This window comes from Balaenoptera acutorostrata, chromosome X, assembly GCF_949987535.1.
Source record: "Balaenoptera acutorostrata chromosome X, mBalAcu1.1, whole genome shotgun sequence".
Taxonomy (NCBI): domain Eukaryota; kingdom Metazoa; phylum Chordata; class Mammalia; order Artiodactyla; family Balaenopteridae; genus Balaenoptera; species Balaenoptera acutorostrata.
The window spans coordinates 60,973,540-61,000,780 of record NC_080085.1 but is presented as its reverse complement, the minus strand read 5'-3'; the positions used below and the strand labels follow the sequence as shown (position 1 = coordinate 61,000,780).

The following is a 27,241-nucleotide window of genomic DNA, read 5'->3' as shown; positions in this document are numbered from 1 at the left end:
GATTGTCTTGCAATCAGACAAGAAAAAGAAATAAAGTGCATCCAAATTGGAAGGGAAGAAATAAAACTCAGTGTTTCCAGATGACATGATACTATATATAAGAAACCCTAAAGTCTGCACCAAAAAAGTATTAGAACTAATAAATGAATTCAGTAAAGTTGCAAGATACAAGATTAATATACAGAAATCTGTTGCTTTTCTATACACTAATAATGGACTATCAGAAAGATAAAGCAAGAAAACAATCGTGAATAAAATCACATCAAAAAGAATAAAATACCTAGGAATAAACTTAACCAAGGAGGTGAAAGACCTGTACTCTGAAAACTATAAAACATTGATGAAGGAATTTGAAAATGATACAAAGAAATGGAAAGATATCCCATGTTCTTGGATTGGGAGAATTAACATTGTTTAAAATGTCCATTCTACCCAAAGTGATCTACAGATTTAAGGCAATCCTTATCAAAATACCCATGGCATTTTTCACAGAAATTGAACAAATAATCCTAAAATTTTTATGGAACCACAAGAGACCCCGAACTGCCAAAGCAATCTTGAGAAAAAAGAACAAAGCTGGGGTATCATGCTCCCTGACTTCAGACTGTACTACAAAGCTACTGATACTCAACAAGTGTATAGAAGACATAAATAACACTATCAACCTACTTGATGTAATGGATATTTATAGAATGCTCTACCCAACAACACCAGAATACACATTTATTGTGATCAAAACAACACATTTATTTGTAATCTAAACAACATGGTACTGGCAAAAAAATAGACACATAGATCAATGGAACAGAATAGAGAACCCAGAAATAAACCCATGCACCTATGGTCAATTAATCTATGACAAAGGAGGCAAGAATATACAATGAAAAAAAGACAGTCTCTTCAATAAGTGGTGCTGGGAAAACTGTACAGCCACATGTAAAAGAATGAGATTAGAGCATTTCCTCACACCATACACAAAAATAAACTAAAAATGGATTAAAGACCTAAACATAAGACCTAAAACCATAAAACTTCTAGAAGAGAACATAGGCAGAACACTCTTTGACATAAATCATAGCAATATTTTTTGGATCTGTCTCCTACAGCAAAAGAAATAAAAGCAAAAATAAACAAATGGGACCTAATTAAACATAAAAACTTTTGCACAGCAAAGGAAACCATTGACAAAACGAAGAGAAAAGCTATGGAATGGGAGAAAATATTTGCAAATGATATGATCAATAAGGGGTTAATATCCAAAATATATAAAGAGCTCATACAGCTCAGCATCAAGAAAAAAACCAGGGCTTCCCTGGTGGCGCAGTGGTTGAGAATCTGCCTGCCAATGCAGGGAACATGGGTTCGAGCCCTGGTCTGGGAAGATCCCACATGCCACGGAGCAACTAGGCCTGTGAGCCACAACTACTGAGCCTGCACGTCTGGAGCCTGTGCTCTGCAACAAGAGAGGCTGTGATAGTGAAGAGGCCCGCCACCGTGATGAAGAGTGGCCCCACTTGCCACAACTAGAGAAAGCCCTCACACAGAAACGAAGACCCAACACAGCAAAAAAAATAAATAAATATAAAATAAATAAATAAAGTAAATGGAAAAACAAAAAAAAAAAGAAAAGAAAAAAACCAGCAACCCAATTAAAAATGGGCAGAAGTCCTAAATAGACATTTTTCCCAAGAAGACATACAGATGGCTAACAGGCACATGAAAAGATGCTTGGGTTTCCCTGGTGGCGCAGTGGTTGAGAATCTGCCTGCCAATGCAGGGGACACGGGTTCAAGCCCTGGTCTGGGAAGATCCCACATGCTGCACAGCAACTAGGCCCATGAGCCACAACTACTGAGCCTGCGCGTCTGGAGCCTGTGCTCCGCAACAAGAGAGGCCACAATAGTGAGAGGCCCGCACACCGCGATGAAGAGTGGCCCCCACTTGCCGCAACTAGAGAAAGCCCTCACACAGAAACGAAGACCCAACACAGCCATAAATAAATAAATAAATAAATAAATAAATAAATAAATGAGTTCCTTTAAAAAAAAAGATGCTCAACATCGCTAATCATTAGAGAAATGCACATCAAAACCACAATGAGATATCATCTCACACCTGTTAGAATGTCTACAAATAACAAATGTTGGTGGGGATGTGGAGAAAAGGGAACCCTTGTACACTGTCGGTGGGAATGTAAATTGGTGCAGCCACTATGGAAAACAGTATAAGGTTCCTCAAAAAAGTAAAAATAGAACTACCATATGATCATGCAATTCCCTCCTGGGCATGTATCTACAAAAAAAGAAGACAATAATTCAAAAAGATACATGCACCCCAATGTTCATAGCAGGATTATTTATAATAGCCAAGATATGGAAGCAACCTAAGTTTATATCAACAGACGAATGGGTAAAGAAGATGTGGTGTAATATATAAAATGGAATATTACTCAGCCATAAAAAGAATGAAATTCTGCCATTTGCAACAACTTGGATGGACTTAGAGAATATTACCCTTAGTGAAATAAGTAAGACAGAGAAAGACAAATACTCTATGTTATCCCTTATATGTGGAATCTAAAAAATAAAACAAACCAATGTACATAACGAAGCAGAAACAGATTCACAGATACAGAGGACAAACTAGTGGTTGCCACTGGGGAGAGTGAAGCAGGGAGGAGGCAGGACAGGAGTATGGGATTAAGAGATACAAACTACTATGTATAAAATAGATAAGCAACAAGGATATATTGTACAGCACAGTGAAATATAGCCATTGTTTTATAATAACTTTGAGTGTAAGCTATAAAAATATTGAATCACTATGTTGTATACCCAAAACTAATATAATATTGTAAATCAACTATACTTCAATTTAAAAAACATACTTTTAAATAATCAAATGGGTCGAAGAGAAATTCGCAAGGGAAATTAGAAATAGTTTGAATGGAAGTAAATGAAAACACAGCATACAAAAATTTGGAGGATACAGCTAAAGCAGTGTTTAGACAAAACTTTGTAGAAATAAATGCCTCTGTTAGAAAAAGAAAGATCTTAAATAAGCCTCCACCTTAGGGGAAAAATTAGCAAATTGAACCAAATCAAGCAGAATGAAAGGAATAATATAAGAGCAGAAGTCAATAAGATTTAAAACAGAAAATAATAGATAAAATTGATGAAACCGAAAGCTGTATTGTTGTTGTTGTTTGAAAAGACCAGTGCAGTTGAGAAAACTCTAGCCAGGCAGATCAAGACACCAATTAACAATATCAAGAATGATAGTGTAGACATCACTACAGATGCTAGAGACATTAAAAAAAAGATAACAAGGGAATATTCTGAACAAATTTATGCCCATTAATTTGAAGGGTTAGATGAGATTGACAAATTCCTTGAAAGTCAAACTACCAAAGCTCCCACAAAAAGAAATAGATAACCTGAATTGTCCTATACCCATTGAATTCATACTTTAAAATCCCCTAACAGAAAACCCCACTAGGGAATTCTACCAAATATTTAAAGATGTAATACCAATTCCATATAAACTCTTCCAGAAAGTAGAGGAGGACACACGTCCCAGCTCACTTTATAAGATCAGTATTACCTTGATAACCAATACTAGACAAAAAATGAGCAAAGAAATCTATGGACCAGTATTCCTCATGAAAATAGATGCAGAAATCCTCAACAAAATATTATCAAATTTAATTTAGTAAAACATGAAAAGGATAATAGATTATAACCAAGTAAATTTTATCCTGGGTTCAGCATTGTAAACTCAATCATTTAATTCACCATATCAACAGATTAAGTGACAAGACTCAACATCCAATTATTATAGAATCTCTCAGCTAAACAGGAATAGTAGGGGAGTTCCTCAAGCTGATAAAGGCCATCCACAAAAATGAAACCTACAGCTAATGTCATTTTTAATGATGAAAGACTGAATGCTTTCCCTCTAAGGACATAAACAAGTCAAGGATGTCTACTCTCACCATTCCTGGTCGTCATCATCCTGGTGGTCCTAGCCAATGCAATAAGGCAAGCAAAAGAGTGGGAAAAGACATATAGAGTGAAAAAGATCAAATAAAACTATCTGTATTTGCAGAGGACACATGATTCTCTATATAGAAAGTCCAGAGAATCTACAAAAAAGTTATGTGAACTAATAAATGAGTTAAGCAAGTCACAGTATACAGGTCAATATTCAAAAGTTGATTATAGTTCTACATGCTATCACTGAAGTTCAATAACAAAAAATACCCATTAATAGTGATAGAAGTCAAAATAGTTGTTAACTCTGCAAAGGTGGTATTGACTAGAAAGGAGCACGAGTGTTGGAAGTGTTCTATATCATGATCTGGGTAGTGGTTATATGGGTTTGAACATATATAAAAATTCATCACCCTGTTTGTTTAAGATTAATGCACTTCACTCAGTTTATTGTATGTATGCTATACCTCCAAACTTTTGAAAATGTTCAGTCTAACAAGGGTGATTGGAAACCATCTCACATAGTATGGTAGATGCCACCTGATACAAGATTCTGCCCATGGCGATAACCAAGAAATATTGTTGACTGACTAAATGAAACAGTTTGGAAACTTTCCCTAACTTTGTTTAAAATAAAACCACAGTTGGTTTACATTGCACTGTATTTTCTGGTTAACTCAGTCATTAAAGTAAGGCAGGTAAACGTATTTGAATAGATAGCAACAAGACTTTTCCAGGCTATTTCGGAATATCATGGTAATAATTTCAGGAAATGTAGACAACTCCGGTGAATGCATTTCAGTGTGTGAAAGTATTGGTGAGTTTATAGATTTTAAAATGTAAAAGATCTGTCTACAGGAGCTGGGATAACCTTCAAATTATAAGTAAAATTAATTTTCCTCAATAGGAAAATCTCTCCAGAAGAGAGATTAGAATAGAAGAGAATGTAATAACAGAGAATGTTGCATTTTTGCCTCTTTCTTAGGGGACTTCTCAGGTGATCCATGTGAGACATTGCTTCTGCTGTATGAGTTTGAAGTTAAAGCCAAAATGAATGACCCATTACTGGACAGCTTCCTGGAATCAGTGTGGGAACTGCCTCATTTAGGAAGTGGAACATTGGAAACAATCGCATGTAAGTGCTATATTTATGTTTTTGGAAGGCTGGTACCCATTTAAATCGTACTACTTTTTTCTTTCTTCTCTCTCTTCTCTCTTTCCTCCAGGTGGGAAGCAATGTATCCTCATAGCACTTTGTTTCCCCTTCTCTAATGGCATTCTTGAACTATTTTGTATTATAATCATTTGTGCATTTATCTTTTTCTTTATATGAGATTATAGTCTCTTTAGGGTCATGAGCAATAATTACTTGTATTTGTTGTACTTATAAACCCTAGCAAAGTGCATTGCCCATAATAGGTGCTCATATTTATTTTATGTGTAGAATCGAATAATATAACTACACAATAGAGGTAGCTCAAACTTCAGAAAGTTAGTTTTGCTCAGCTAGTTAGAAATAGACAATCAGCTGCTTCGCCAATCAAAAGTGATACACTCTTAGCCGTTTATGAAAGTGTACAGAGAAATATTGGTGATATTTTTAACACAGTTGCCAACCTCAAATTTGTCATTGGGCTATAAGTAGTATTTGGGGGCTCAGAGCCTCTATGGGGATATACTGCAAGAAATGGCCTCATTATGTTCCCTTTATATCTTTCACCCTCCTCAGGAACCTATGTGTGGCTAATAAAGGTATTAGGTAGCCCCAAGTGCACAAGAGTCACATTTGCCTTTCCTTGTCTTGCCAAGACAGAATTTCTAGGGACGTGGAGCTGGTGGCGTATACTTTATAGACATGTGAAGGTGACCACTGTTCCTTGTATAATGGAACTCCAATTCTAGAGGCCTGGTAGATGCGTCTAGAAGTTTTAGGGGTTTTATCTCTGATACTTACTCTTATGTCAAGTGTTTCCTGTTTTTAATAGTAGGCAGAAACAGTATATTTAGTATAAATCTGTTTTTGGTTAGTACCCTTTTACTTATCTGCTTTCTGTTTCCTTCTTAGTGTGCCCCTCCTTCACTTTGGTTCCTAAGATTATTGCTTCACCTGTATGACTATGCACAGGCTCACAGGAACAGTAGGTTCTCTGTTGATGTTTGCTGAAGAAAAAATATAACCTGGTGATCCTACCATGTTACTCTGCCCAGAAAGTAGAAGCTATCTCTGAAAGCCATGGATTCATCGTTTTATAAAATTCATTTTTGGGTTTTTGTGTTTGTTTATTTGTTTTTGTCATCTGTCTCAGGTCAGCTTCATTAGAGAAAGTCAGTTGTAACGTGGGATGAAAACTGTGATAGATGAGATTATGGTATTCACAATCTTTTTGCTTCCCTTCCTGTAGCATTAGCAATGGAAATGCCTGCACACTATCCTTCTATCGCTCTAAAGGCCTTGAAAAAGGCTGTATTTCTCTACAAAAAGAAAGAATCAGTTGATGTTTTGAGATACAGGTTAGTAAATATAATTCAACACTGAATCCTAGCTTTTGATAGCCAAAAGTGCTATAGTCAATGTCCCATAAGTCATCAATCATACTCAACTGACTCAAAAGATGATTGGGCCACTCCTGTAACTCCTGGACTAAAAAGCCCTCAGAACAGCTCCATATTTAGAGTTGTGTGATAGACCGAGGCAAGGTGAAGGAGTCTGGTTTTCCCAAAAGAGAAAAGAAGGAGAAAGTTGCTTTTTTGTGTGAGTCTGTGTATATAATAAAATTACTAATTAAGTACCTTTCTTTCTTTCATTACTGAATATGCCAAATATACAGAAAAGTACAGAGATTAATATAACAAACACCAGTGTATCCACCACTCAAATTTAACAGATGTTAATTTAACATTTTGCTACATTTGCCTCATATATTTTTTTCTAAGCACCTTTCTTTAAGGACCAATAAGTGCTGTACATAATATAAAATAGTATTTATTGAAGATTTTATGTTCTCTACGCCTAGACATGGGGGAAAAATAGATATTGTGTGATTTTTCTCTGGAAAACTTCATTACAGTCTTCCTTTTCTGAGACATGAGAGAGCTCTCCTGGAATTACTCCCAATTTAAATCCCAATTCCCTTCCCCATTTGAGGATGTAACGATATGCTTTAAAGTATCTGTAGATTAAACCAGCTCATAAAATATAGTAAACAGATACAACTCCTTAGTTCAGGAAACTAAAAAAAAAAAAAAAAAAAAAGTGAAAGACAACCGTAGGCATAATAAAAGGAAGGATTGGTCAGCCCCCTTTATATCTTCAAAAATCTGTCTTCTGAGCTTGGAGGCCAGATAAAATTGAAGGAAGAACAGAAGTGTTTTGAAGCTCTTAGTCTGGGATGAGATCCAGATTTTACTTATCTTAGCCATGAAGTCAATGATTTCTTTCCTTATGGGATGCGTTTTCTCTTTTTGATTTTCAGCAAATGTATGCACAGCTTGATTAACCTCTTAGTGCCAGATGGGGTGGTGAATAAAGAGCTCTGTCCCCTGGAAGAAGTTTGGGGCTATTTTGAAGATGCTCTGAGCCTTATTAGACACACTGTAAGTCAAACAATGATATTAAACTTTTAAGCTAATTTTAAAGAATTAAATTATCTTATGTATTAGAAATTACATAGAATAATGCTTTCGATATGAGTTTTAATGTAAATAAATTTGTATTAAAATGTGGTTACACACTATAAAATTTCCCTGGGTTTGTGAAATGTAAATAGTTAAAAGTAGAAAATTTCTAATACAAGTATACTATGGATTAGGTCAAAGTAGCAGTACCATCTGGCATTTTTAATTACTTTGTATTTTCAAAACCTGGTAGAATTATTATTTCCCTGTGATGAGACTAACCCTTTGAAAAAGTTTATTATTATTCCTGCCACTTCTGAGACAGGTAATAGAGTAGAAGGAACAATGAAGACCTGTGTTTTAGTCCCTCCTCTGCTGCTTTTTTTTCTTTTCAGTGCAGGTTTATTCAGTAATTTTTAAATTAGCTTTATTAAGATGTAACTTATATACCGTAATATTCACCTATTATATCTATATAATTCAGTGATTTTTAGTAAATGTATGGTTATGCAGCTGTCACCATAATCCAGTTTTAGAATATTTTCATTACCCCCAAAATTTTCCCATTGCCCATTTGCAGTCAATCCCTGCTCCCATTTTCAGGCCCAGGGAACCACTGATCTGCTTTCTATCTCTATAGATTTTCTCATTCTAGACACATCATATAAATGGAATCATACTTGTGACCTCTTGTGTCTGGTTTCTTTCAGTTTAGCTTACTGTTTTTGAGGTTCACCCATGCTATAGCATGTATCACTATTTCATTCCTTTTTATTGCTGAATAAATAGAATATTTTTATAGTCTGTTGAATTAGTATGTCACATTTTGTTTATGCACTCACTAATTGATAAACATTTTGTTTCCACTTTTTGGCTATTACAAATAATGCTGCTATGAACAGTTGTGTCTAAGCCTTTGTTTTCAAAGGTTTGTTTTCAATTTTCTTGAGTACATGAATTAATGGGTCATATGGTAACACTCTATATTTAACTTTTTGAGGAACTGCGATCTGTTTTCCAAAGTTGCTGCACCTTTTACATTCCTACCAGCAGTGTATGAGGGTTCCAACTTCTCCACATCCTTATTAACACTCGTTATTGTCCATCTTTTTTATTATAGCCATCCTAGTGGGTATGTAATGGTAGCTCATTGTGGTTTTGATTTGAATTTCCTTGATAGCTAACACTGTTGATCATTTTTTCATGTGCTTATTGACAATTTGTTTATCTTTTTTGGAAAGATATCTATTCAATTATTTTCCCATTTTTAAAATTGGATTCTCAGTAAATTATGTGTTCTTTATGTATTCTAGATACAAATCCTTTATCAAATATACTATTTGTAAATATTTTCTCCCAGTCTCTGGCTTGTCTTTTCATTTTCTTAATGGCAGCATTTAAAAAGCAAATATTCTGAATTTTGATGAAGACCAATATATTATTTTTTCTTTTATGGATCATGTTTTTAGTCATGATAAGAAGTCTTTGCCTATTCCAAATTTACAAAGTTTTTCTTCTATGTTTTCTTGTAGCTTTTATACTTTTATTTCTTACATATAGGTCTGTGATTCATTTTGAGTTAATTTTTGTTTATGGTGTATGAGGTAAGGGTCTAAATGGTTTCTCACTTGTTTGTTTTTGCATATGGATATTCCTCCTCTGCTGTTTGACTTCAGTTTTCTCATTTGTAAAATGGAAATAATACCCTTTCTGACTCCCACACTGAGGTTTTAAGGATCAATTAAAATAATAATATGTGTTGTGAACTTTAACAACTCATACACAGGTAAGGTAGTATTGTTATTATAAGGGAGCTATAAAATATTAAGAAGGTCAAATGGCTTGCTTAAAGTCACACAAAAGTCATTATCTGAGTCCATGTTAATATCCAAGGCTCCTGACTTGCCCAACTGCTTCTTCATATACAAATGTCTGCAAATCACAACAGATGGTGGAACAATATAGCAGGGTGACAACCTGGTACAAACTAGCATCATCTTACAGAAACCCAGAATTCTGGAGCTATGTAATTATGGCCTGTGTAAATTTAAGTTTAAAAAAAAACTTTAGCATTGAACATTTTGGAGATATGTACATCTTTTTTTTCCCTTCATCTTAATTTTCTTTGGGGAAGAAGAGAAAATTAAATTTCTAAGCCATGAGCCTCATCTGGACCTTCAGATGTGTTTGCCATAGTAACAAATACAAACTAAAATTAAATTGTACTATAAATTCAAATTGATCAATTTCCATAGTCGCTATATAAGGCGAAAACTGCTCTGATCATTTTGTTTTTGCCACTTTTATTCTATCTAATGTATTACTGTTCCATCTCTCCAAATCTTGGGTTGCCTATTAGAGAGGTTAATATTTTTTTACTTTTTTGACCAGTCTCCCATCCATTATTGCTAATTCCCTGAAACATGATGGGATAGTTAGCTTTTCTATACAGAGATTAATTTAATAACCCTCTTGGTTCTTTACATAGTATATGTTGCTTTTTACTGTTTGATTGAATGTGCTATGCATCCCTTTTGTTTTAAATACTTGGAAAAATATTTGCCCTTATTTGACTTTTCTGATGACCAGTCACTCATTCATTATTTATTAAGCAGATAACCTTTATCAAGTGCCTCCATACGGTGGCAAAATGGCTATTGCACAAATATAAAACCTCAAGCCCACACTATCATACTTTACATTTTACAAAGCATTCTTGCATCCATTATTTCATTTGACAGCCTGCCCCCCAGTAATTCTATGAAGTAGGCAATGCTGGTATTATCCTTGATATACAAATGAGGAAATTTTCAGGATTCAAAAAAGTCAAGTTACCAATTTGCCTAAGTTCATATGGCTAACGAATGAAAATCAGAACTAGAACCGTCTGACCTCAGTCCCAGGGCTCTTTCCACCAGAACACACGTCTTATTTACCTGCTCTTGCTAGAAATTTCAGTTCAAGGGAGAGGCTCAAGTGGGTATCTAGTACACTTTTTGCCTAGCCCTATATCCCAAAGATTTTCTCCTCTTTTTTTAAGTTTTATAGTTTTATATTTTACATTTAAGTTCATAATACATTTTAAGTTAATTTTTGTATGAGGTGTGAGATTTAGGTTGAGGTTCATTTTTGCTATGATATCTAGTTGCTCTAGCACCATTTGTTGACAAGGCTGTCTTTCCTCCGTTAAATTGCTTTTGTACTTTTGACAAAAAATCAGTTGGGCATATTTGTGTGAGTCTCTTACTGGGTTCTCTGTTTTCTCTATGTGTCAATCCCTCTGCCAGTACCTGATCACTATAGCTACACAATGTCTTAAAAGCAAGTAGAGTGATTGTACCCACTTTATTGTTATTAGCTGTCTAGTTCCTTTGCCTTTCTATATTCATTTTAGAATAATCTTGTCTAAATCTACAAAAATTCCTCCTGGGATTTTGATAGGAATTGCATTAAACTGTATTTGTTTCCTAGAACTGTGGTAACAAATTAGCACAAACTGGGTGACATATAACAAGAGAAATTTATTCTCTCACAGTTCTGGAGGCTAGAAGTCTGAAATCAAGGTGTCAGTAGGCCATACTCTTTCTGAAGACTCTATGGGGAGGATCCTTCTTTGCCTCTTCCTGTCTTTTTGTGGTTGTTGGCAAACCTTGGCATTCCTTGGCTTATAGATTCATAACTCCAGTCTCTGTCACCACATGGCATTCTCCCTCTGTCTTTCTCTTTTTCTTATAAGTACACAGCCATTATTGGATTAAGGGTCCACTCTACTTCAGTATGATCTCATCTTAACTTAGTTACATCTGCAGTGACCCTATTTCCAAATACGGTCACATGATGAAGTACCAGGAAGGACATGAATTTTGGGGGAGGACTCCATCGAACCTAGTACACTGTATATCAAGAATTGACATCTTTAATTATATCTCAATTTAAAAAAAGAATTGACATCTTTATTATATCGAATCTTCCAGTCCATGAACAGGGTATGTCTCTTCATTTATTTAGATTTTTTATTTCTTTCATCAGCATTATGTAGTTTTCAGCATACAAATCCTGTACATGTATTGTTAGATTTATATGTAAGTGCTGTGGGTTTTTTTTTTGAGTGATTGTAAGTGGTGTCCTGTGTTAATTTCTAGTATGAAGAAATGCAGTTGATATTTCTGTGTTTATTTTGTATCCCACAACCTTGCTGAACTCAGTCATTTCAGGAATTTTCTTTGAAGATTCCTTAGGATTTCCTATGTAAACAACCATGTCATCTGCAAATAGGGACAGTTTTATTTCTTCCTTTCCAATCTATATGCCTTCTCTTTCCTTTTCTTGCCTTACTGCGCAGACTAGAACTTTCAGCACCATGTTAGTTAAGAGTAATGAGAGTGGATATTCTTGCCTTGTTCACTCTCTTAGGGGGAGAACATTCAGTCTTTCACCATTAAGTATAATGTTAGCCGTAGGATTTTTGTAGAAGCTCTTTATCAAGTTGAGGAAGTTCCCACTATTCCTTTTTTCTGAGCGTTTCATGAATGAGTATTGAATTTTGTCACATGCTTTTCCTGCATCAATTGATATGATCATGTGATTTTTCTTCTTTAACCTGTTAATACGGGGGATTACATTGATTGATTTCAAATACTGAACCAGCCTTGCATCGTTAGAATAAATCCCACATGGTCATAGTGTATAATTCTTTTATTTTTTCTTAACATTTTTATTGGAGTATAATTGCTTTACAATGGTGTGTTAGTTGCTGCTTTATAACAAAGTGAATCAGTTATACATATACATATGTTCCCATATCTCTTCTCTCTTGCGTCTCCCTCCCTCCCATAATTCTTTTTATATATTGCTGAACTCTGTTTGCTAGCATATTGTTAAAGATTTTTTATCTATATTCATGTGGGATATTGGTCAGTAGTTTTTTTTCTGTACAGTCTTTGGTTTTGGTATCAGGGTAATACTAGATTCATAAAATGAATTGCAGCGTGTTTCCTCATATTTTTGGAAAAGATTGTGTAGAATTTATGTCAGTTCTTTTCTAAATGTTTGGTAGAATTCTGCAGTGTAACTGGGCCTGGAGATTTTTTTCAAGAGTTTAAAACTACATATTCTATTTCCTTAATAGTTATAGACTGTTCACATTATCTATTTTATATTGGGTGATTTGTGGTAATTTGTGTTTTTCAGTGAAGTGACCCGTTTCATCTAAGTTGTCAAAATTTTTTTATATATAAATTAGTATGACCAAGGCTGACAACATCAGCATTTTATTTTATTTTTTAAAATTTATTTTATTTATTTATTTTTGTCTGCATTGGGTCTTTATTGCTTCATGCGGGCTTTCTCTAGTTGCAGCAAGTAGGGGCTACTCTTCGTTGCAGTGCACGGGCTTCTTACTGTGGTGACTTCTCTTGTTGCAGAGCGTGGGCTCTAGGCACATGGGCTTCAGTAGTTGTGGCATGCAGGCTCTATAGAAGGCAGGCTCAGTAGTTGTGGTGCACGGGCTTAGTTGCTCCATGGCATGTGGCATCTTCCTGGACCAGAGCTTGAACCCGTGCCCCCTGCATTGGCAAGTGGATTCTTAACCACTGCACCACCAGGGAAGTCCCCTAAGTTGTCAAATTTATGTGTATAGAGTTATTTGTATTATTATTCCCTTATTATTCTTTTGATGTGTGCAGGGTCTGTAGTGATATCTACTGTTTTATTCCTGATATTGATAATCTACATCTTCCCTTTTTTTCTCTCTGTCATTCTTGCCAAGAGTTAGTAAATTGTATCCATCTTTTCAAAGAACCATCTCCTCCATTGATTTTCTCTATTGGCTTTGTGTTTTCAGTGTTGTTGATTTCTGCTCTTTATTATTTACTTCTTTCTGCTTGCTTTGCATTTAGTTTGCTCTTCTTTTCTAGGTTCTTGAGATGGGAACTTAAATTATTGAGACCTTTCCTCTTTTCTAATGTATGCATTTAGTGCTGTAAATTTCCCTCACTGAGCTGCTTTAGCTGTAGCCCACAAATTTTGCTATATTGTATTTTCATTTTCATTTACTTCAATGTATTTTTTTTATTTCCTTTGAGACTTCCTCTTTGACCCATAGATTACTTCGAAGTGTATTGTTTAGTTTCTAAGTGTTTAGAGATTTTCCTATTATCTTTCTGTTATTGAATTCTAGTTTTATTCCATTGTGGTCAGAGAACACAACTTGTATAATTTCAGTTATTTAAACTTTTTGAGATTTATTTTATGGCCCAGGATATGATCTTAGTAAATGTTCCATGGGCACTTGAAAAGAATGTGTATTCTGCTGTTGTTGGGAGGAGTAGTCTATAAATGTTGATTAGATCTCACTGGTTCATGGTGTTGCCAAGTTCTTGTATACTTTTCCTTATTTTCTGGCTAATTGTTCTATTATTTGTTGAGCAGGCATATTGAAATCTTCAACTATAACTGTGGAGTTATCTAGCCCTTCTCACTCCTATTGGTTTTTGCTTCATATTTTGTAACTCTGTTATTGGATGCATACACATTTATGATTGCTATGTCTTCTTTGTGGATTTCACCTTTTATCATTGTATAATGTTCCTCTATGTCTCAAGTAATTTTCTTTGCTCTGAAATCTACAATAACTAATATAATATTGCCACTCTTGCTATCCTTTGATTACTGTTTATATAATATACCTATTTCCATCCTTTTACTTTCAACCTGCCTATAATGTTATATTTGAAGGAACTTTCTTGTAGCCAGCATATAGACAACACATTTTTTAATCCACTTTGCCAATCTCTCTTTTTTAATGTTCTCTCTTTTTTAATTATATTAAAAGTTTCAGGTGTACAACATTATAATTCAACATTGGTATACAGTACAAAGTGATCACCCCAAAAAGTCTAGTTACCATCTGTCACCACATAATTGGCTCCCTTTACCACTTTTGCCCAATCCCCAGCATTCTTCCCCTCTGGTAAACACCAATCTAGTCTCTGTATCTATGAGTTTGTTTTCAATTTGTTTTGTTTTTCATTTGTTTTGTTTTTGTTTTTTAGATTCTACATATGAGTGAAATCATAGCCTATTTATCTTTTTTCTTCAGACTCATTTAGCATAATGCCCTCAATCCATGTTGTCACAAATGGCAAGATTTATTCATTTTTATGACTGAGTAGCATTCCACTGTGTGTGTGTGTGTGTGTGTGTACACACACACACACACACACATACACATATATGCCACATCTTTATCCATTTATCCATCCATGGACACTTAGATTTCCCCATATCTCAGCTATTATAAATAATGCTGCAGTGAACATAGGGGTGCATATATCTTTTTGAATTAGTGTTTCATATTCTTTGGATAAATACCCAAAAGTGGAATAGTTGGATAATATGGTAGTCCTAGTCTAAATTTTTAAAAGAATCTCCATAATGTTTTCCATAGTGGCTGTACCAATTTACATTCCAAACAGCAGTGCACAAGGGTCTTCCTTTCTCCACATGCTCGTCAACACTTATTTGTCTTTTTGAAAATAACCATTCTAACAGGTGTGAGGTGGTACCTCATTGTGATTTTGATTTTCATTTCTCTAATAATTAATGATGTTGAGCATCACTTCATGTATGTGCCTCTTGGACATCTCTATGTATTCTTTGGAAAAATGTCTACTCAGGTCCTCTGCCCGTCTTTTTTTTTTAATACATTTATTTATTTATTTATTTATGGCTGCATTGGGTCTTCGTTGCTGCGGGCTTTTGTCTAGTTGCAGTGAGCGGGGGCTACTCTTCATTGCAGTGCATGGGCTTCTCATTGTGGTGGCTTCTCTTGTTGCGGAGCACGGGCTCTAGGCACACAGGCTTCAGTAGTTGTGGCACGCAGGCTCACTAGTTGTGGCTCACAGGCTCTAGAGCACAGGTTCAGTAGTTGTGGTGCATGGGCTCCGCGGCTTGTGGGATCTTCCAAGACCAGGGCTTGAACCTGTGTCCCCTGCATTGGCAGGCGGATTCTTAACCACTGTGCCACCAGGGAAGTCCCTGTTTTCTTATTATTAATTACTGCCTTTTTTTCAGCTTAGAGAATCCCTTTAACATTTCCTGTAAGGCCTTCTTAGTGGTATGAACTCCTAAAGGAGTTAAAGATTTTGCTTATCTGGAAGACTCTTAATCACTCCTTCAATTCTGAGTGATAACCTTGCTGGGTAGAGAATTCATGGTTGGAAGTTTTTTCCTTTCAGTACTTTGAATATGTCATGCCACTCTCTTCTAACCTGTAAGTTTTCTGCTGAAATATCTGCTGATAGTCTTATGTGGTTTCCCTTGTATGTAATAAGTTGTTTTTCTCTTGCTGCTTTTAAGGTTCTCTCTTTATCCTTAACTTTTACCATTTTAAGTATAATATATCTTGGTGTGTTTTTCTTTGGGTTCATCTTATTTGGAACTCTCTGGGTTTCCTGGACCTGGATGTCTGTTTCCTTCCCCAGATGGAGGGTGTTTTCAGCCATTATTTCTTCAAATAATTTTTCCAGCCCTTCTTCTCTCTCTTCTCCTTCTGGGACCCCTTTGATGTTCATATTAATACTCTTGATGTTGTCCAAGAGGTCCCTTAAAATATCTTCACTTTTTTTAAATTCTTTTTTCATTTTGCTGCTCTGAGTGATTTCTATTGCTTTATCTTCCAGCTCACTAATTTGTTCTTCTACTTCATCCAGTCTGCTGTTAAACCCCTCAAGTGTATTTTTTAGCTCAGTTATTACTTCTGTTTGGTTCTTTCTTATATTTTCTCTTCCAGTATCCTCCCAAGTTTGGTGAGCATCTTTGTGACCATTACTTTGAACACTTTATAAGGCAGGTTGTTTATGTCCATTTCATTAAGGTCTTTTTTCTGGGGATTTGTTCTTAGGTTTGGAACATACTCTTCTGTCTCTTCATTTTGTCTGACTCTGTGTTTGTCTATATATATTAGGCGAAACAGCTACCTCCCCTGGTCTTGAAGGAGGGTTCTAGTGTAGCAGATGATCCATGGGGCCTGGAAACACATTCTCCCCTGGACATCAGAGCCAGACACTCAAGAGGTGTCCCTTGTGGGGCCATAGCTGCTAATGGGGAGAGTGAGGCAAGGTGTGTGTGCTCACCCCCTTGGTTGTAGCATAGCTGTTTCATGGAAGGTTGGGGATGAGGCACATGCCTGGCCTGGTTGCAGAACAATTGCATGGCATGGGGGTGGACTCAGGGTGCTCTCGTGGCCCAGTTGTGGTGAGATTGCTGCACAGGTGGACAGTACACAGGGTACCTGCCTGGTCTGATTGCATCACAACTGCTGCACTTAGGCAGGAGAGGGGGTAGTGCTCTCACCTAGCCCAGGTGTGATGAAGCTGTTGTGTGAAGTGGGTGGGTGCTCAGGGTGCTCACCCAGTCAGGCTGTTTTGCAGGCTGTGCAGAGCATGCCCAATGGTGTAATCAGGCTAGAGGGAGGGCACCAAAAATGACACCTGCCAGCTCTGTCACCAGCAAGTTAGGATATGACTGCAAAATGTTGTCAGCCACGAAAAGACAACCCTCAGAATGGGAGAAAATATTTGCAAACGAATCAACGGACAAAGGATTAATCTCCAAAATATATAAACAGCTCATGCAGCTTGATATTAAAAAAACAAACAACCCAATCCAAAAATGGGCAGAAGACCTAAATAGACATTTCTCCAAGGAAGACATACAGATGCCCAAGAAGCACATGAAAAGCTGCTCAGCATCACTAATTATTAGAGAAATGCAAATCAAAACTACAGTGAGGTTTCACCTCACACCAGTTAGAATGGGCATCATCAGAAAATCTACAAGCAACAAATGCTGGAGAGGGTGTGGAGAAAAGGGAACACTCTTGCACTGTTGGTGGGAATGTAAACTGATACAGCCACTATGGAGAACAGTATGGAGGTTCCTTAAAAAACTAAAAATAGAATTACCATATGACCCAGCAATCCCACTACTGGGCATATACCCAGAGAAAACCATAATTCAAAAAGACACATGCACTCCAATGCTTACTGCAGCACTATTTACAATAGCCAGGTCATGGAAGCAACCTAAATGCCCATCGACAGACGAATGGATAAAGAAGTCGTGGTACGTATATACAATGGAATATTACTCAGCCATAAAAAGGAACGAAATTGGGTCATTTGTTGAGACGTGGATGGATCTAGAGACTGTCATACAGAGTGAAGTAAGTCAGAAAGAGGAAAACAAATATCGTATGTTAACGCATATATGTGGAACCTAGAAAAATGGTACAGATGAACCGGTTTTCAGGGCAGAAATTGAGACACAGATGTAGAGAACAAACGTATGGACACCAAAGGGGGAAAGCCGTGAGGGCGTGGGGGTGGTGGTGTGATGAATTGGGCGATTGGGATTGACATGTATATACTGATGTGTATAAAATTGATGACTAATAAGAACCTGCTGTATATTAAACAAAAAGAAAAAAAATAACATTCTTTTCTCCCAGTTAACGTTTTCTCTTTTCTGTTGATTTTCATGGCATGGGATAGCAGGCCTATCCTATATTTACAACACTGCTTTTCCAATTTTGTCTGAAGAGCCATGTCTTGGAAACAATAGATGTGAACTTTTTTCTATTAATATAAAAGTCATTGTCTTTCAATAGGGTAATATATTCTACTTATAGCTATTTTAGTGTGTTTTTCTTTTCAGTCTCTTCACATTTTTCTTTATTAAAATGTCATCTTTACTTTCTTGTATATTCATTCCTCCATATTCATGCATTAAATCATTCAAAATATTTATTAAGCAAAAAAAAAGAAAAGATGCTCAACATCACTGAATATTGGAAAAAATGCAAATCAAAACTACAACAAGGTATCAACACACACCAGTCAGAATGGCCATCATTAAAAAGTCTACAAATAATAAATGCAGGAGAGGGTATGGAGAACATGGAAGCCTCCTACACTCTTGGTGGGAATGTATGGTGCAGCCACTGTGGAAAACAGTATGGGGGTTCCTTAAAAAACTAAAAGTTACCATATCATCCAGCAGTCCTACTCCCAGGCATATATCTGGAGAAAATTCTAATTTGAAAAGATACATGCACCCCAGTATTCATAGCAGCACTATTTACAATAGCCAAGAAAGGGAAGCAACCCAAATGTTCAACAACAGATGAATGGATAAAGAAGATATGGTGTGTTTGTGTGGGTGTGTGTAATATATATTTGCATACCTATACACACACAATGGAATATTACTCAGCTATAAGAAAAAATGAAATAATGCCATTTGCAGCAACATGGATGGACCTAGAGATTATCATATTAAGTGAAGTAAGTCAGATAGAGAAAGACAAATGTTATAAGTTATCACTTACATGTAGAATCTAAAAAAATGATACAAATGAACTTATTTACAAAACAGAGATAGAGGGCTTCCCTGGTGGCGCAGTGGTTGAGAATCTGCCTGCTAATGCAGGGGACACGGGTTCGAGCCCTGGTCTGGGAAGATCCCACATGCCACGGAGCAGCTGGGCCCGTGAGCCACAATTGCTGAGCCTGCGCGTCTGGAGCCTGTGCCCCGCGATGGGAGGGGCCGCGATAGAGAAAGGCCCGCGCACCGCGATGAAGAGCGGTCCCCGCACCGCGATGAAGAGTGGCCCCCGCTTGCCGCAACTGGAGAAAGCCCTCGCACGAACCGAAGACCCAACACAGCCAAAAATAAATAAATAAATAAATAAATAAATAAATAATAAGAAAATCCTTTAAAAAAAAAAAAAAAAAAACAGAGATAGACTCACAGACCTAGAAAACAAACTTATGGTTACCAAAGTGGATAGCGGAGGATGGGGGGAGATAAATTAGGAGCTTGGGATTAACAAATACACACTACTAGGTATGAAATAGATAAACAACAAGGACCTACTGTATAGCACAGGGAACTATACAGTAAGTCCCCTACATACGAACCTCCAAGTTGCAAACTTCCAAAGATGCAAACGTGCATTTGCATGTCCAGTCATGTAAGGCGTGAGTGAAATTGCAGCTTGCCCTCCGTCTCCTACTGCTGATGATCCTTCAGCTCTGCCATCTCCCACCTCCTCTCCCTCCTCGTCAGTAACTCTTCTTGCCTGTTCACTCGCTGCCAACCCCTGTATGCCAGCTGTTGTACTGTACTACTGTACTTTTCAAGGTACTGTACTGTAAGATTAAAAATGTTCTCTTTATTTTGTGTGTTTGTTTTTTATGTATTATTTGTGTGAAAAGTATTATAAACCTATAATAGTACAGTACTATATAGCTGATTGTGTTAGTTGGGTACCTAGGTTAACTTTGTTGGACTTATGAACAAATTGGACTTAGGAACGTGCTCTTGGAATGGAACTCATTCGTATGTAGGGGACTTACTGTATTCAATATCTTGTAATAACTTATAATGTAAAAGAATCTGAATCACTTTGCTGTACATCTGAAACTAACACAACATTGTAAATTAACTATACTTCAATTTTTAAAAATGGTTAAAAAAAAAAGGAACCCCAATGAGAGTAACTGTTGACTTCTCACCAGAAACAGTGGGGACCAGAAGGCAGTGGCATATTCAGAACGATAGGAAAAAAATAACAGCTAACCAGGAATCCTATAATCAGAAAAATTATCTCACAAAAATGAAGATATTAACAGATAAAGAAAAACTGAGAATTTCTTGCTAGCTGATCTGCCTGCAAGAAATACTAAAGGAAGTTCTTTAGGTTGATAGCAAGTGACTGCAGATAATAATTCAAATCCAAACTAACAAACAAAAAGCATTGGTAATTAGGTAATTATACAACAGTATAAATGCATATTTTCCTTTCTTCTCTTGTACTATTTAAAAAGCAAATGTATAAAACATATAATTGTTTGTTGGGCTTTTATCATATAAAATGTAATATAAAAATAACAGCACAAAGAAGGAAGGTGGGAGCCAGTTTGGGAATAAGGAATGACACTAGAGAATAACTCTAAGCCATGGGAAGAAAGGAAAAGAACCAGAAATGGTAAATAAGAAAGTTAATATAACAAATTATAAATATATACTTTCAATCTTTACTTCTCTTAGCTTCTTTGAAACACATCAAATTATATGAAGTAATTAAAACTATTATTGTTGCATTGTCTATTTCAAAACTTACCACAAAGCTATAGTAATCAAGACAGTGTGGTACTGACATAAGGATAGACATAGAGATCAGTGAAATAGAATTAAGAGTCCAGAAACAAACCCTCACCTTTATGGTCAGTTGATTTTTGACCAGATTGTGAAGACTATTCAATGTGAAAAAGTAGTCTTTCTAACGATGGTTCTGGGACAAGTGTGTAACCACATGGAAAAGAATGAAGTTTGGACCCCTATCTCAAAATGTATCAAAGACCTAAATGAAAGAGCTAAAATTATAAAACTATAATTATATATAAGCTAAAATAATAAAACTTTTAGAAGTATAGGCTTAAATCTTTGTAACCCTGGGTTAGATAGTGTTTTCTTAGATATGACACCAAGAGCACAAGCAATAAAATAAAAAATCAATTAATTAGATATCAGCAAAATTAAAACTTTTCTGTGAAGGACCATCAAAGAAGTGAAAAGACAACCCACAGAGTGGCAGTAAATGTTGGAAATCATATATTTGTTACAGAACTTGTACTTAGAATCTATAAAGAGCTCTTACAACTCGATAATATAAAGACAACTAATTTTTTTTAATGGGCAAAGATCTGAGTAGATAGTTCTCCAAAGAAGATATTCAAATGACCAGTAAGCATATGGAAAGATTCTTGACATCATTAGTCATCAGAGATAGGCAAATCAAAACACAGTGATCTACCACTTGACACCCACTAAGATGACTATAGTCAAAAAGACAGATAATAACAAGTATTGACAAGGATGTGGAGAAATTGGTGCCCTCATACACTGTGTTACTGGTACAGCTGCTTTGGAAAACAGTCTGGCTAAGTTCCTTAGAAAGTTAAACATGAAGTTACCATATGACCCAGCAATTTCACTTCTAGGTATATACCCATAAGAAATGAAAACAAATGCCAAACAAAGACTTGTACACAAATGTTTATAGCAGCCAAAAGTGGGAGCAACCCAAATGTCTATCAACTGATGAATGGATAAACAAAATGTGGTATTTCCATACAATGGAATATTAATTGGCCATAACAAAGAATGAAGTATTGACACATGCTACAACATGGATGGACCTTGAAAACATTATGCTAAGTGAAAGATGCCAGTCATAAAGGACTACATACTGTGTGACTCTGGACATTTATCTGAAATGTCCAGAATAGGCCAATCTATAAAAGACAGAGATGGGGGTTATTGGGGGAGATGGGGAGTGACTGCTACTGGGCATGGGGGTTTCCTTTGGGGATGAAAATATTCTACAATTGACTGTGGTGATGGTGGCAGAACTCTGTGAATTACTAAAACCCATTGAATTGTACACTTTTAAGTAGGTAAATTGTATGGTATGTGAATTATATCTCAGTAAAGCTGATGTACACAATATTCACTTCAGGAACCCTGAAGAGAGCCTAAAAAGACAGCATTTGTGTTCCAAAACACGTACAGTTTTGTTAGAGATATATATGACTGCCATGTTTATTAAGATGTTGAAGACAGAGAAAACTGGCTTCAGATATGAGCCCCAGAAAATCATAAGCGCAAACATCTCTGCTTGCTGGCGTTGATTTGTATGTTACCACAGGCAAGCCTGTGTTGCACTGGGGTGAGTAGCTGCACGGTTGCATTTCTTCATTGAAGATGAATGATTCTCCTGAGCAGTGCTGGACATGAGAGTAGCTAACGCAAATGAAAATAAAACTCCTCCAGTTCCCTAACTCATTGAATGGCACCATCATTCCTCCGGTTGCCCAAGCCAGACATCTCGGAGTCATCCTCAATTCCTCCCTCACTCCCATTTCTAATCTATCACTAAGTCCGGTCAGTTCTGCCTCCTAAATATCGTATATTCATTTACTTTTTCCCATCTTCCACCATCACCAACCTAGTTCAGCTTATCATCTCTTACCTCAGCTACTGCAGGAACCTTTTAGCTGGTCTTCTTGCATCTCTTGCTTTCTTAATTTCTCCATCCAGCAACCAGAGTGATCTTTTAAATTTTCGAATATATGTGACCTTGCTTAATCTTCTTCAGTAGTTTCTCATTGCTCTTAAAAACCAAAATCCTAAACGTGGCCTACAAGGTCCTGCGTACCTGTCTGTCCTCATCTTGAGCCACTCTTTCCGTCACTCTCTGTACTGCTAGCCACACAGTACTCCACTAATTACCACCTCCTAGACAAATTTGATGGCCTCTTTCTTTACCCTGGCCTTCATTATTGACCACTGCCTCCTTATTGAAATTGTCTTTTCTTTTGTCCTTTATGTTCTCATCACTCTTCTGTGTTACCTTTTCCCTCTTGCCACCCAACTATGAACATTTCCAATATTCTCTCCTCTTTCCTTCTCCATATTCTATACTCTGTCCTTTAAGTGGATTGACATTTTTCAACTATTACCTGAGTTCCAGTCCATACCTGCAACAGCCCACATGATATCGCCAAAGTTACCTCAATCTCAACATGATTAAAATAGAAGTTAACATTATCTTGATCCTTTATCCCCAGAAACATTTCCTTCCAGTTTCTTCTTTCAGTGGTATCAGCATTCTCTCAGCCACTCAAACTGTGTACTTCAGAGCCATTTTTAATTGACCTATCTTCCATTCCCCATATCAAATCAGTTACCAAGTTCTACTGATTCTTCCTTTAGAGTGTTTCTTACATCTTTCCATTTCCATTGTCACTATTCTATTTCTGACCCTCATCCACTTCATTCTTCGTCTCTTACAAGTCCATTTAAACAGTTCTCGCTGTATGTGTTTTCTCACACTCACGTCTGTTCTAAACACCACTGGCATTTCAATCTTATTAAAACTCCAGTTTCATCATATAACTTTCCTTCTCAAAAAGTTGCAGTGACTTCTCATTGCCAGCAGAATAAATCCCAAAATCTGTGGCCTGTTATGCAAAACCCTTAACACTCCAGCCCGATGTTTCACAAATTACATTCCACAAGATGTTAGTAAATGATCTACATACTCTGGATTAAACAAAGTTACATGGTTTCTTCACTGTAAAAGTTCCTAAAACTTTTAATGAACTAATGTGCATTAAAACTCTCCAAGAGGTTGTATATAGAATGCAGCATTTCCAAAATGTATTTGACTAAAGAACCCTATTTTTATACACCATCTGTTAACATTTTTCATGACACTAATGTTCTAAGGAAAAGCATCTAGGAAGTGCTTAGGTAGCCCCATCCTACATTTCCAGTCCTGCTTCCCATTAATTTCCCTACATCAATTGTCTGCTTGGGCCAAATGACTATTAGTCCCCCTGAGATGTGCTTAGTCTCAAGCACAATCTGAGTCTTTATTGATTCTGTTCTGCCCACATGGAATGCCCTTCTCTTTCTCTGTATATATTTGTTAAGTTGAGATACAATTCATATATCAATTCATATATAAAATTCACAATTTTAAGGTATACAATTCAGTGGTTTTTAGTATATTCACAAAATTCTGCAACTATCACCAGTATCCAAATCCAGAACATTTTCATCACCCCAAAAAGAAACCCCATAACCATTAGCAGTCACTCCCCATTCCCCTCTCCCCCAGACCCTGGCAACTACCAATCTGCTGTCTCTCTGGAATTGCCTGTTCTGGACATTTCATATAACCTCTCTATAGCTAGATATCCTGCTCATCTACTCTAAGATCATGTTTATTTGTTCAGTCATTTGTTAAGTCATTCAGTTAAAATCACAACACGGTCATGTGTCAGGCTGTGAATACGCAAAGGTAGATGACATTCTGCCTTTAAGGAACCCCTAGCCTAGTGAAGGAGACAGACAATAGGTGCCGTGGACAAAGTGCCATAGGAACAAAGTGGTACAGATAATAAATTGTGGAGAGTCAGGCAAAGCCTGACTGAGGAGGTAGCATTTTAATAACTGGATATTCATTCATTTGTTCATTCATTCATAAATTCATTCATTCAGCAAATATCTATTGGGCCCTTATTATGTGCCAGGCACAGTGTTGGACTCTGAGGATACAAAGATGAAGAAGAAAAATTCCCTGTACTCAAGGAGCTCAGCCTGGAGGAGATATATATATACAGTTTCAAAACAATGTGATATAAGTTGTATTAGAGGAATGTAAAGCTTGCTGTGGGAACAGAGAGAAAGGAATAACTAACTCCATTTGTTAATTTGAAGGAAAGGTAGAAGTTTACCAAGTGGATAAAGATTGGGTGGGGGGGGGGTGGCATTTCAAGCAGCGAGACTAGACCTCTGACTGTGCCAGCCCAATGCTCATTTGTTTGACTGAGCTGGAGCACCTAATGCCTGTGTCACTCTGACTAGCCCTTAATCACATTCCTGGTGTGGTCCTCTCTATACGTGGATGCCTTGTCTCCCCAGAGGCATTATGTGTCATTTAGGGTAAGAGCTTTGTCTTGTCACTCTTAGCACCCTCATTTGCATAGTGTTTTATGCATAGTAATTTTTTATAGATCCACATGGGTGAAAGGACAGCTGAGACAATGTTATTGACACTCTCAAGAACCTGCTGCCCAGGTCTTCTGTCACATGTCCCCCTTCCAGGGCCTGAGACCTCTTGTGTAGATGAAGGACTTTAACATGGAATGAGCACACAAGTGCTCCCTCTGTGGTCCATCTCCTATATAAGAACGGCAAAAGTAGCTCCTTAGACTAATCCTTTTTGCTATTGCAAAATCTTGTGATCAGCCACGTTAAAAGGCAAAGGGACCATCTTAGAAATGTGCCCTGTGTTCATAGCTAGGTAGGTACTGTCAACACTATAGATCATTTTTAAATTGCAATCAGTTGAGTTGAAGTACAATAAAACGATTACACTCCATAATCAGTTTTTGCCTTCAAAGTGGAAACTGAGGTTTCCCGGAGAAGGAATTCTGCCTCAAGATTCTAACAGAAATTCTTCCTGAGTTTCCAGCCTGCTGGCCTGCCCTACAAATTTCAGACTCAAGATCACAACATCAAGTCTTACCTGATTTTATAGCCTGCTGGCCTACCCTACAGATTTCAAACTTGCCAGCCCCTACATTGTGTGAGCCAGTTCCTTAAAATAAATGTCTCTATACATATGCAAAAAATAAAGATTAATATAATTTCTATTCCAAACACAGACTGATTCAGGTCAAGGAAATTAAGAGATTCAATAAAACTGCTGCTTCACAACCTTCTCTGAAAATTAGAGATAGGTACTGGGGAGATAATTGACTGAGGACAGCAACAAGGGAAGCCCCAAACAGGATACAGGTTTTTCTCCTGCTTCAGAAAGACAGAACTCAGTCCAAGAGGGCTGCATTGCTTTTTTAGTGTGTATGTCACTTCATGAGGTCTTGCTATGGAGCATCCTCCAGCTGACGGACTTTCAAGGTGGTCTCCTCCTACTCTCCAGGAGCACAGGATTGCTCGTGGGGGCCGCGGGCTCCTTCCTCCGTGTCAGCAGAGCACCCATTGTTTAATAATACTGGGATGCAGCCCTGATAGAGTCAGGGCTACAGTGATTGTGACAGTAATAACTGTAAACCCACTGTTCTTGGATTTCAGGAAGGCTACCCAGAAATGGAGATTCTCTGGCTGATGGTCAAGTCCTGGAATCTTGGAGTATTTATGTACAGCAGAAACAACTATATGTCTAGTGAAAAATGGTGTGGCCTGGCACTGCGTTTCGTTGACCAGCTTGGCTCCCTTAAGAGAAACTGTGAAACTCAGGTGAGGAGGGAGAGGGCTACGGGTGGATGGCATGACTCAGGGACAGAGAGGTTCTACATAGCTCTTGTTAAGGACACAACCCTACCTTCCTTGGCTAGGAAAGGATCGTGACCATTGTTCCTCTCAGTGGTTCCACAGAAGTGCAAGACTTATGGGACTATAAACAGTAATTTTTTATAGTGAAAACCAGGAAGAATGGTGAACAAGGCAAACTTAGGAATAGCAAATGGAATCTAATTAAGAAGAATGCCAAGAGTGAGCTCTGGAAAGATGCATCCCTGTCAATGCCAGTGCATGCAGGGAAGGACCAGCCTCTGTGCAAACAGCGACTGTTTTAAAAGACATTTTCTGCAGGAACTATTTTGAGTAGCAGACTTCTGGGCCCTTAGCTAACCAGGAGAGGCTTGATAGGGAAAAAGTTTTTGTATCAAATAAGAGCAAAGGATCTTTTATGTTTTAAGTACTTCCTCCCTTCTTCTGCCTATCTCTAGTGAACAGACCTAGTGTCATGGGATCCCTTTTCCCCAGGTGAGTACTGTATGTTCTTCCCAGAGTGGTGCCTCAGGTCTCAGAAGGTAAAGGTTGGACTCTCATGCCATCACCATGGGTCTGGGAAGATTTCCCACATTTCCTCTCCTCTCAAGAAATCTATTTGCTGTTCTCTTTCCCAGATGAATGTTCTGTACAGTGAGCTTGTGGAAGCATTAGATAAAAAAAAAGGGCCCACTTGTTAATGAAGA

General features: G+C 37.1%; 1 protein-coding gene across 1 annotated transcript in view; it reads left to right on the top strand.

The window, feature by feature from the left end:
* TEX11 (testis expressed 11) overlaps positions 1 to 27,241 on the top strand; it is a 340,481-nt gene extending 313,240 nt beyond the window's left edge. The window contains exons 25-29 of the mRNA XM_057537645.1: positions 4,978 to 5,127; positions 6,395 to 6,503; positions 7,466 to 7,586; positions 26,337 to 26,501; positions 27,173 to 27,241. Of these exons, the coding sequence (XP_057393628.1) occupies positions 4,978 to 5,127; positions 6,395 to 6,503; positions 7,466 to 7,586; positions 26,337 to 26,501; positions 27,173 to 27,235 (608 nt within the window). The 3' untranslated portion in view covers positions 27,236 to 27,241. The remainder of the gene's footprint in view (positions 1 to 4,977; positions 5,128 to 6,394; positions 6,504 to 7,465; positions 7,587 to 26,336; positions 26,502 to 27,172) is intronic.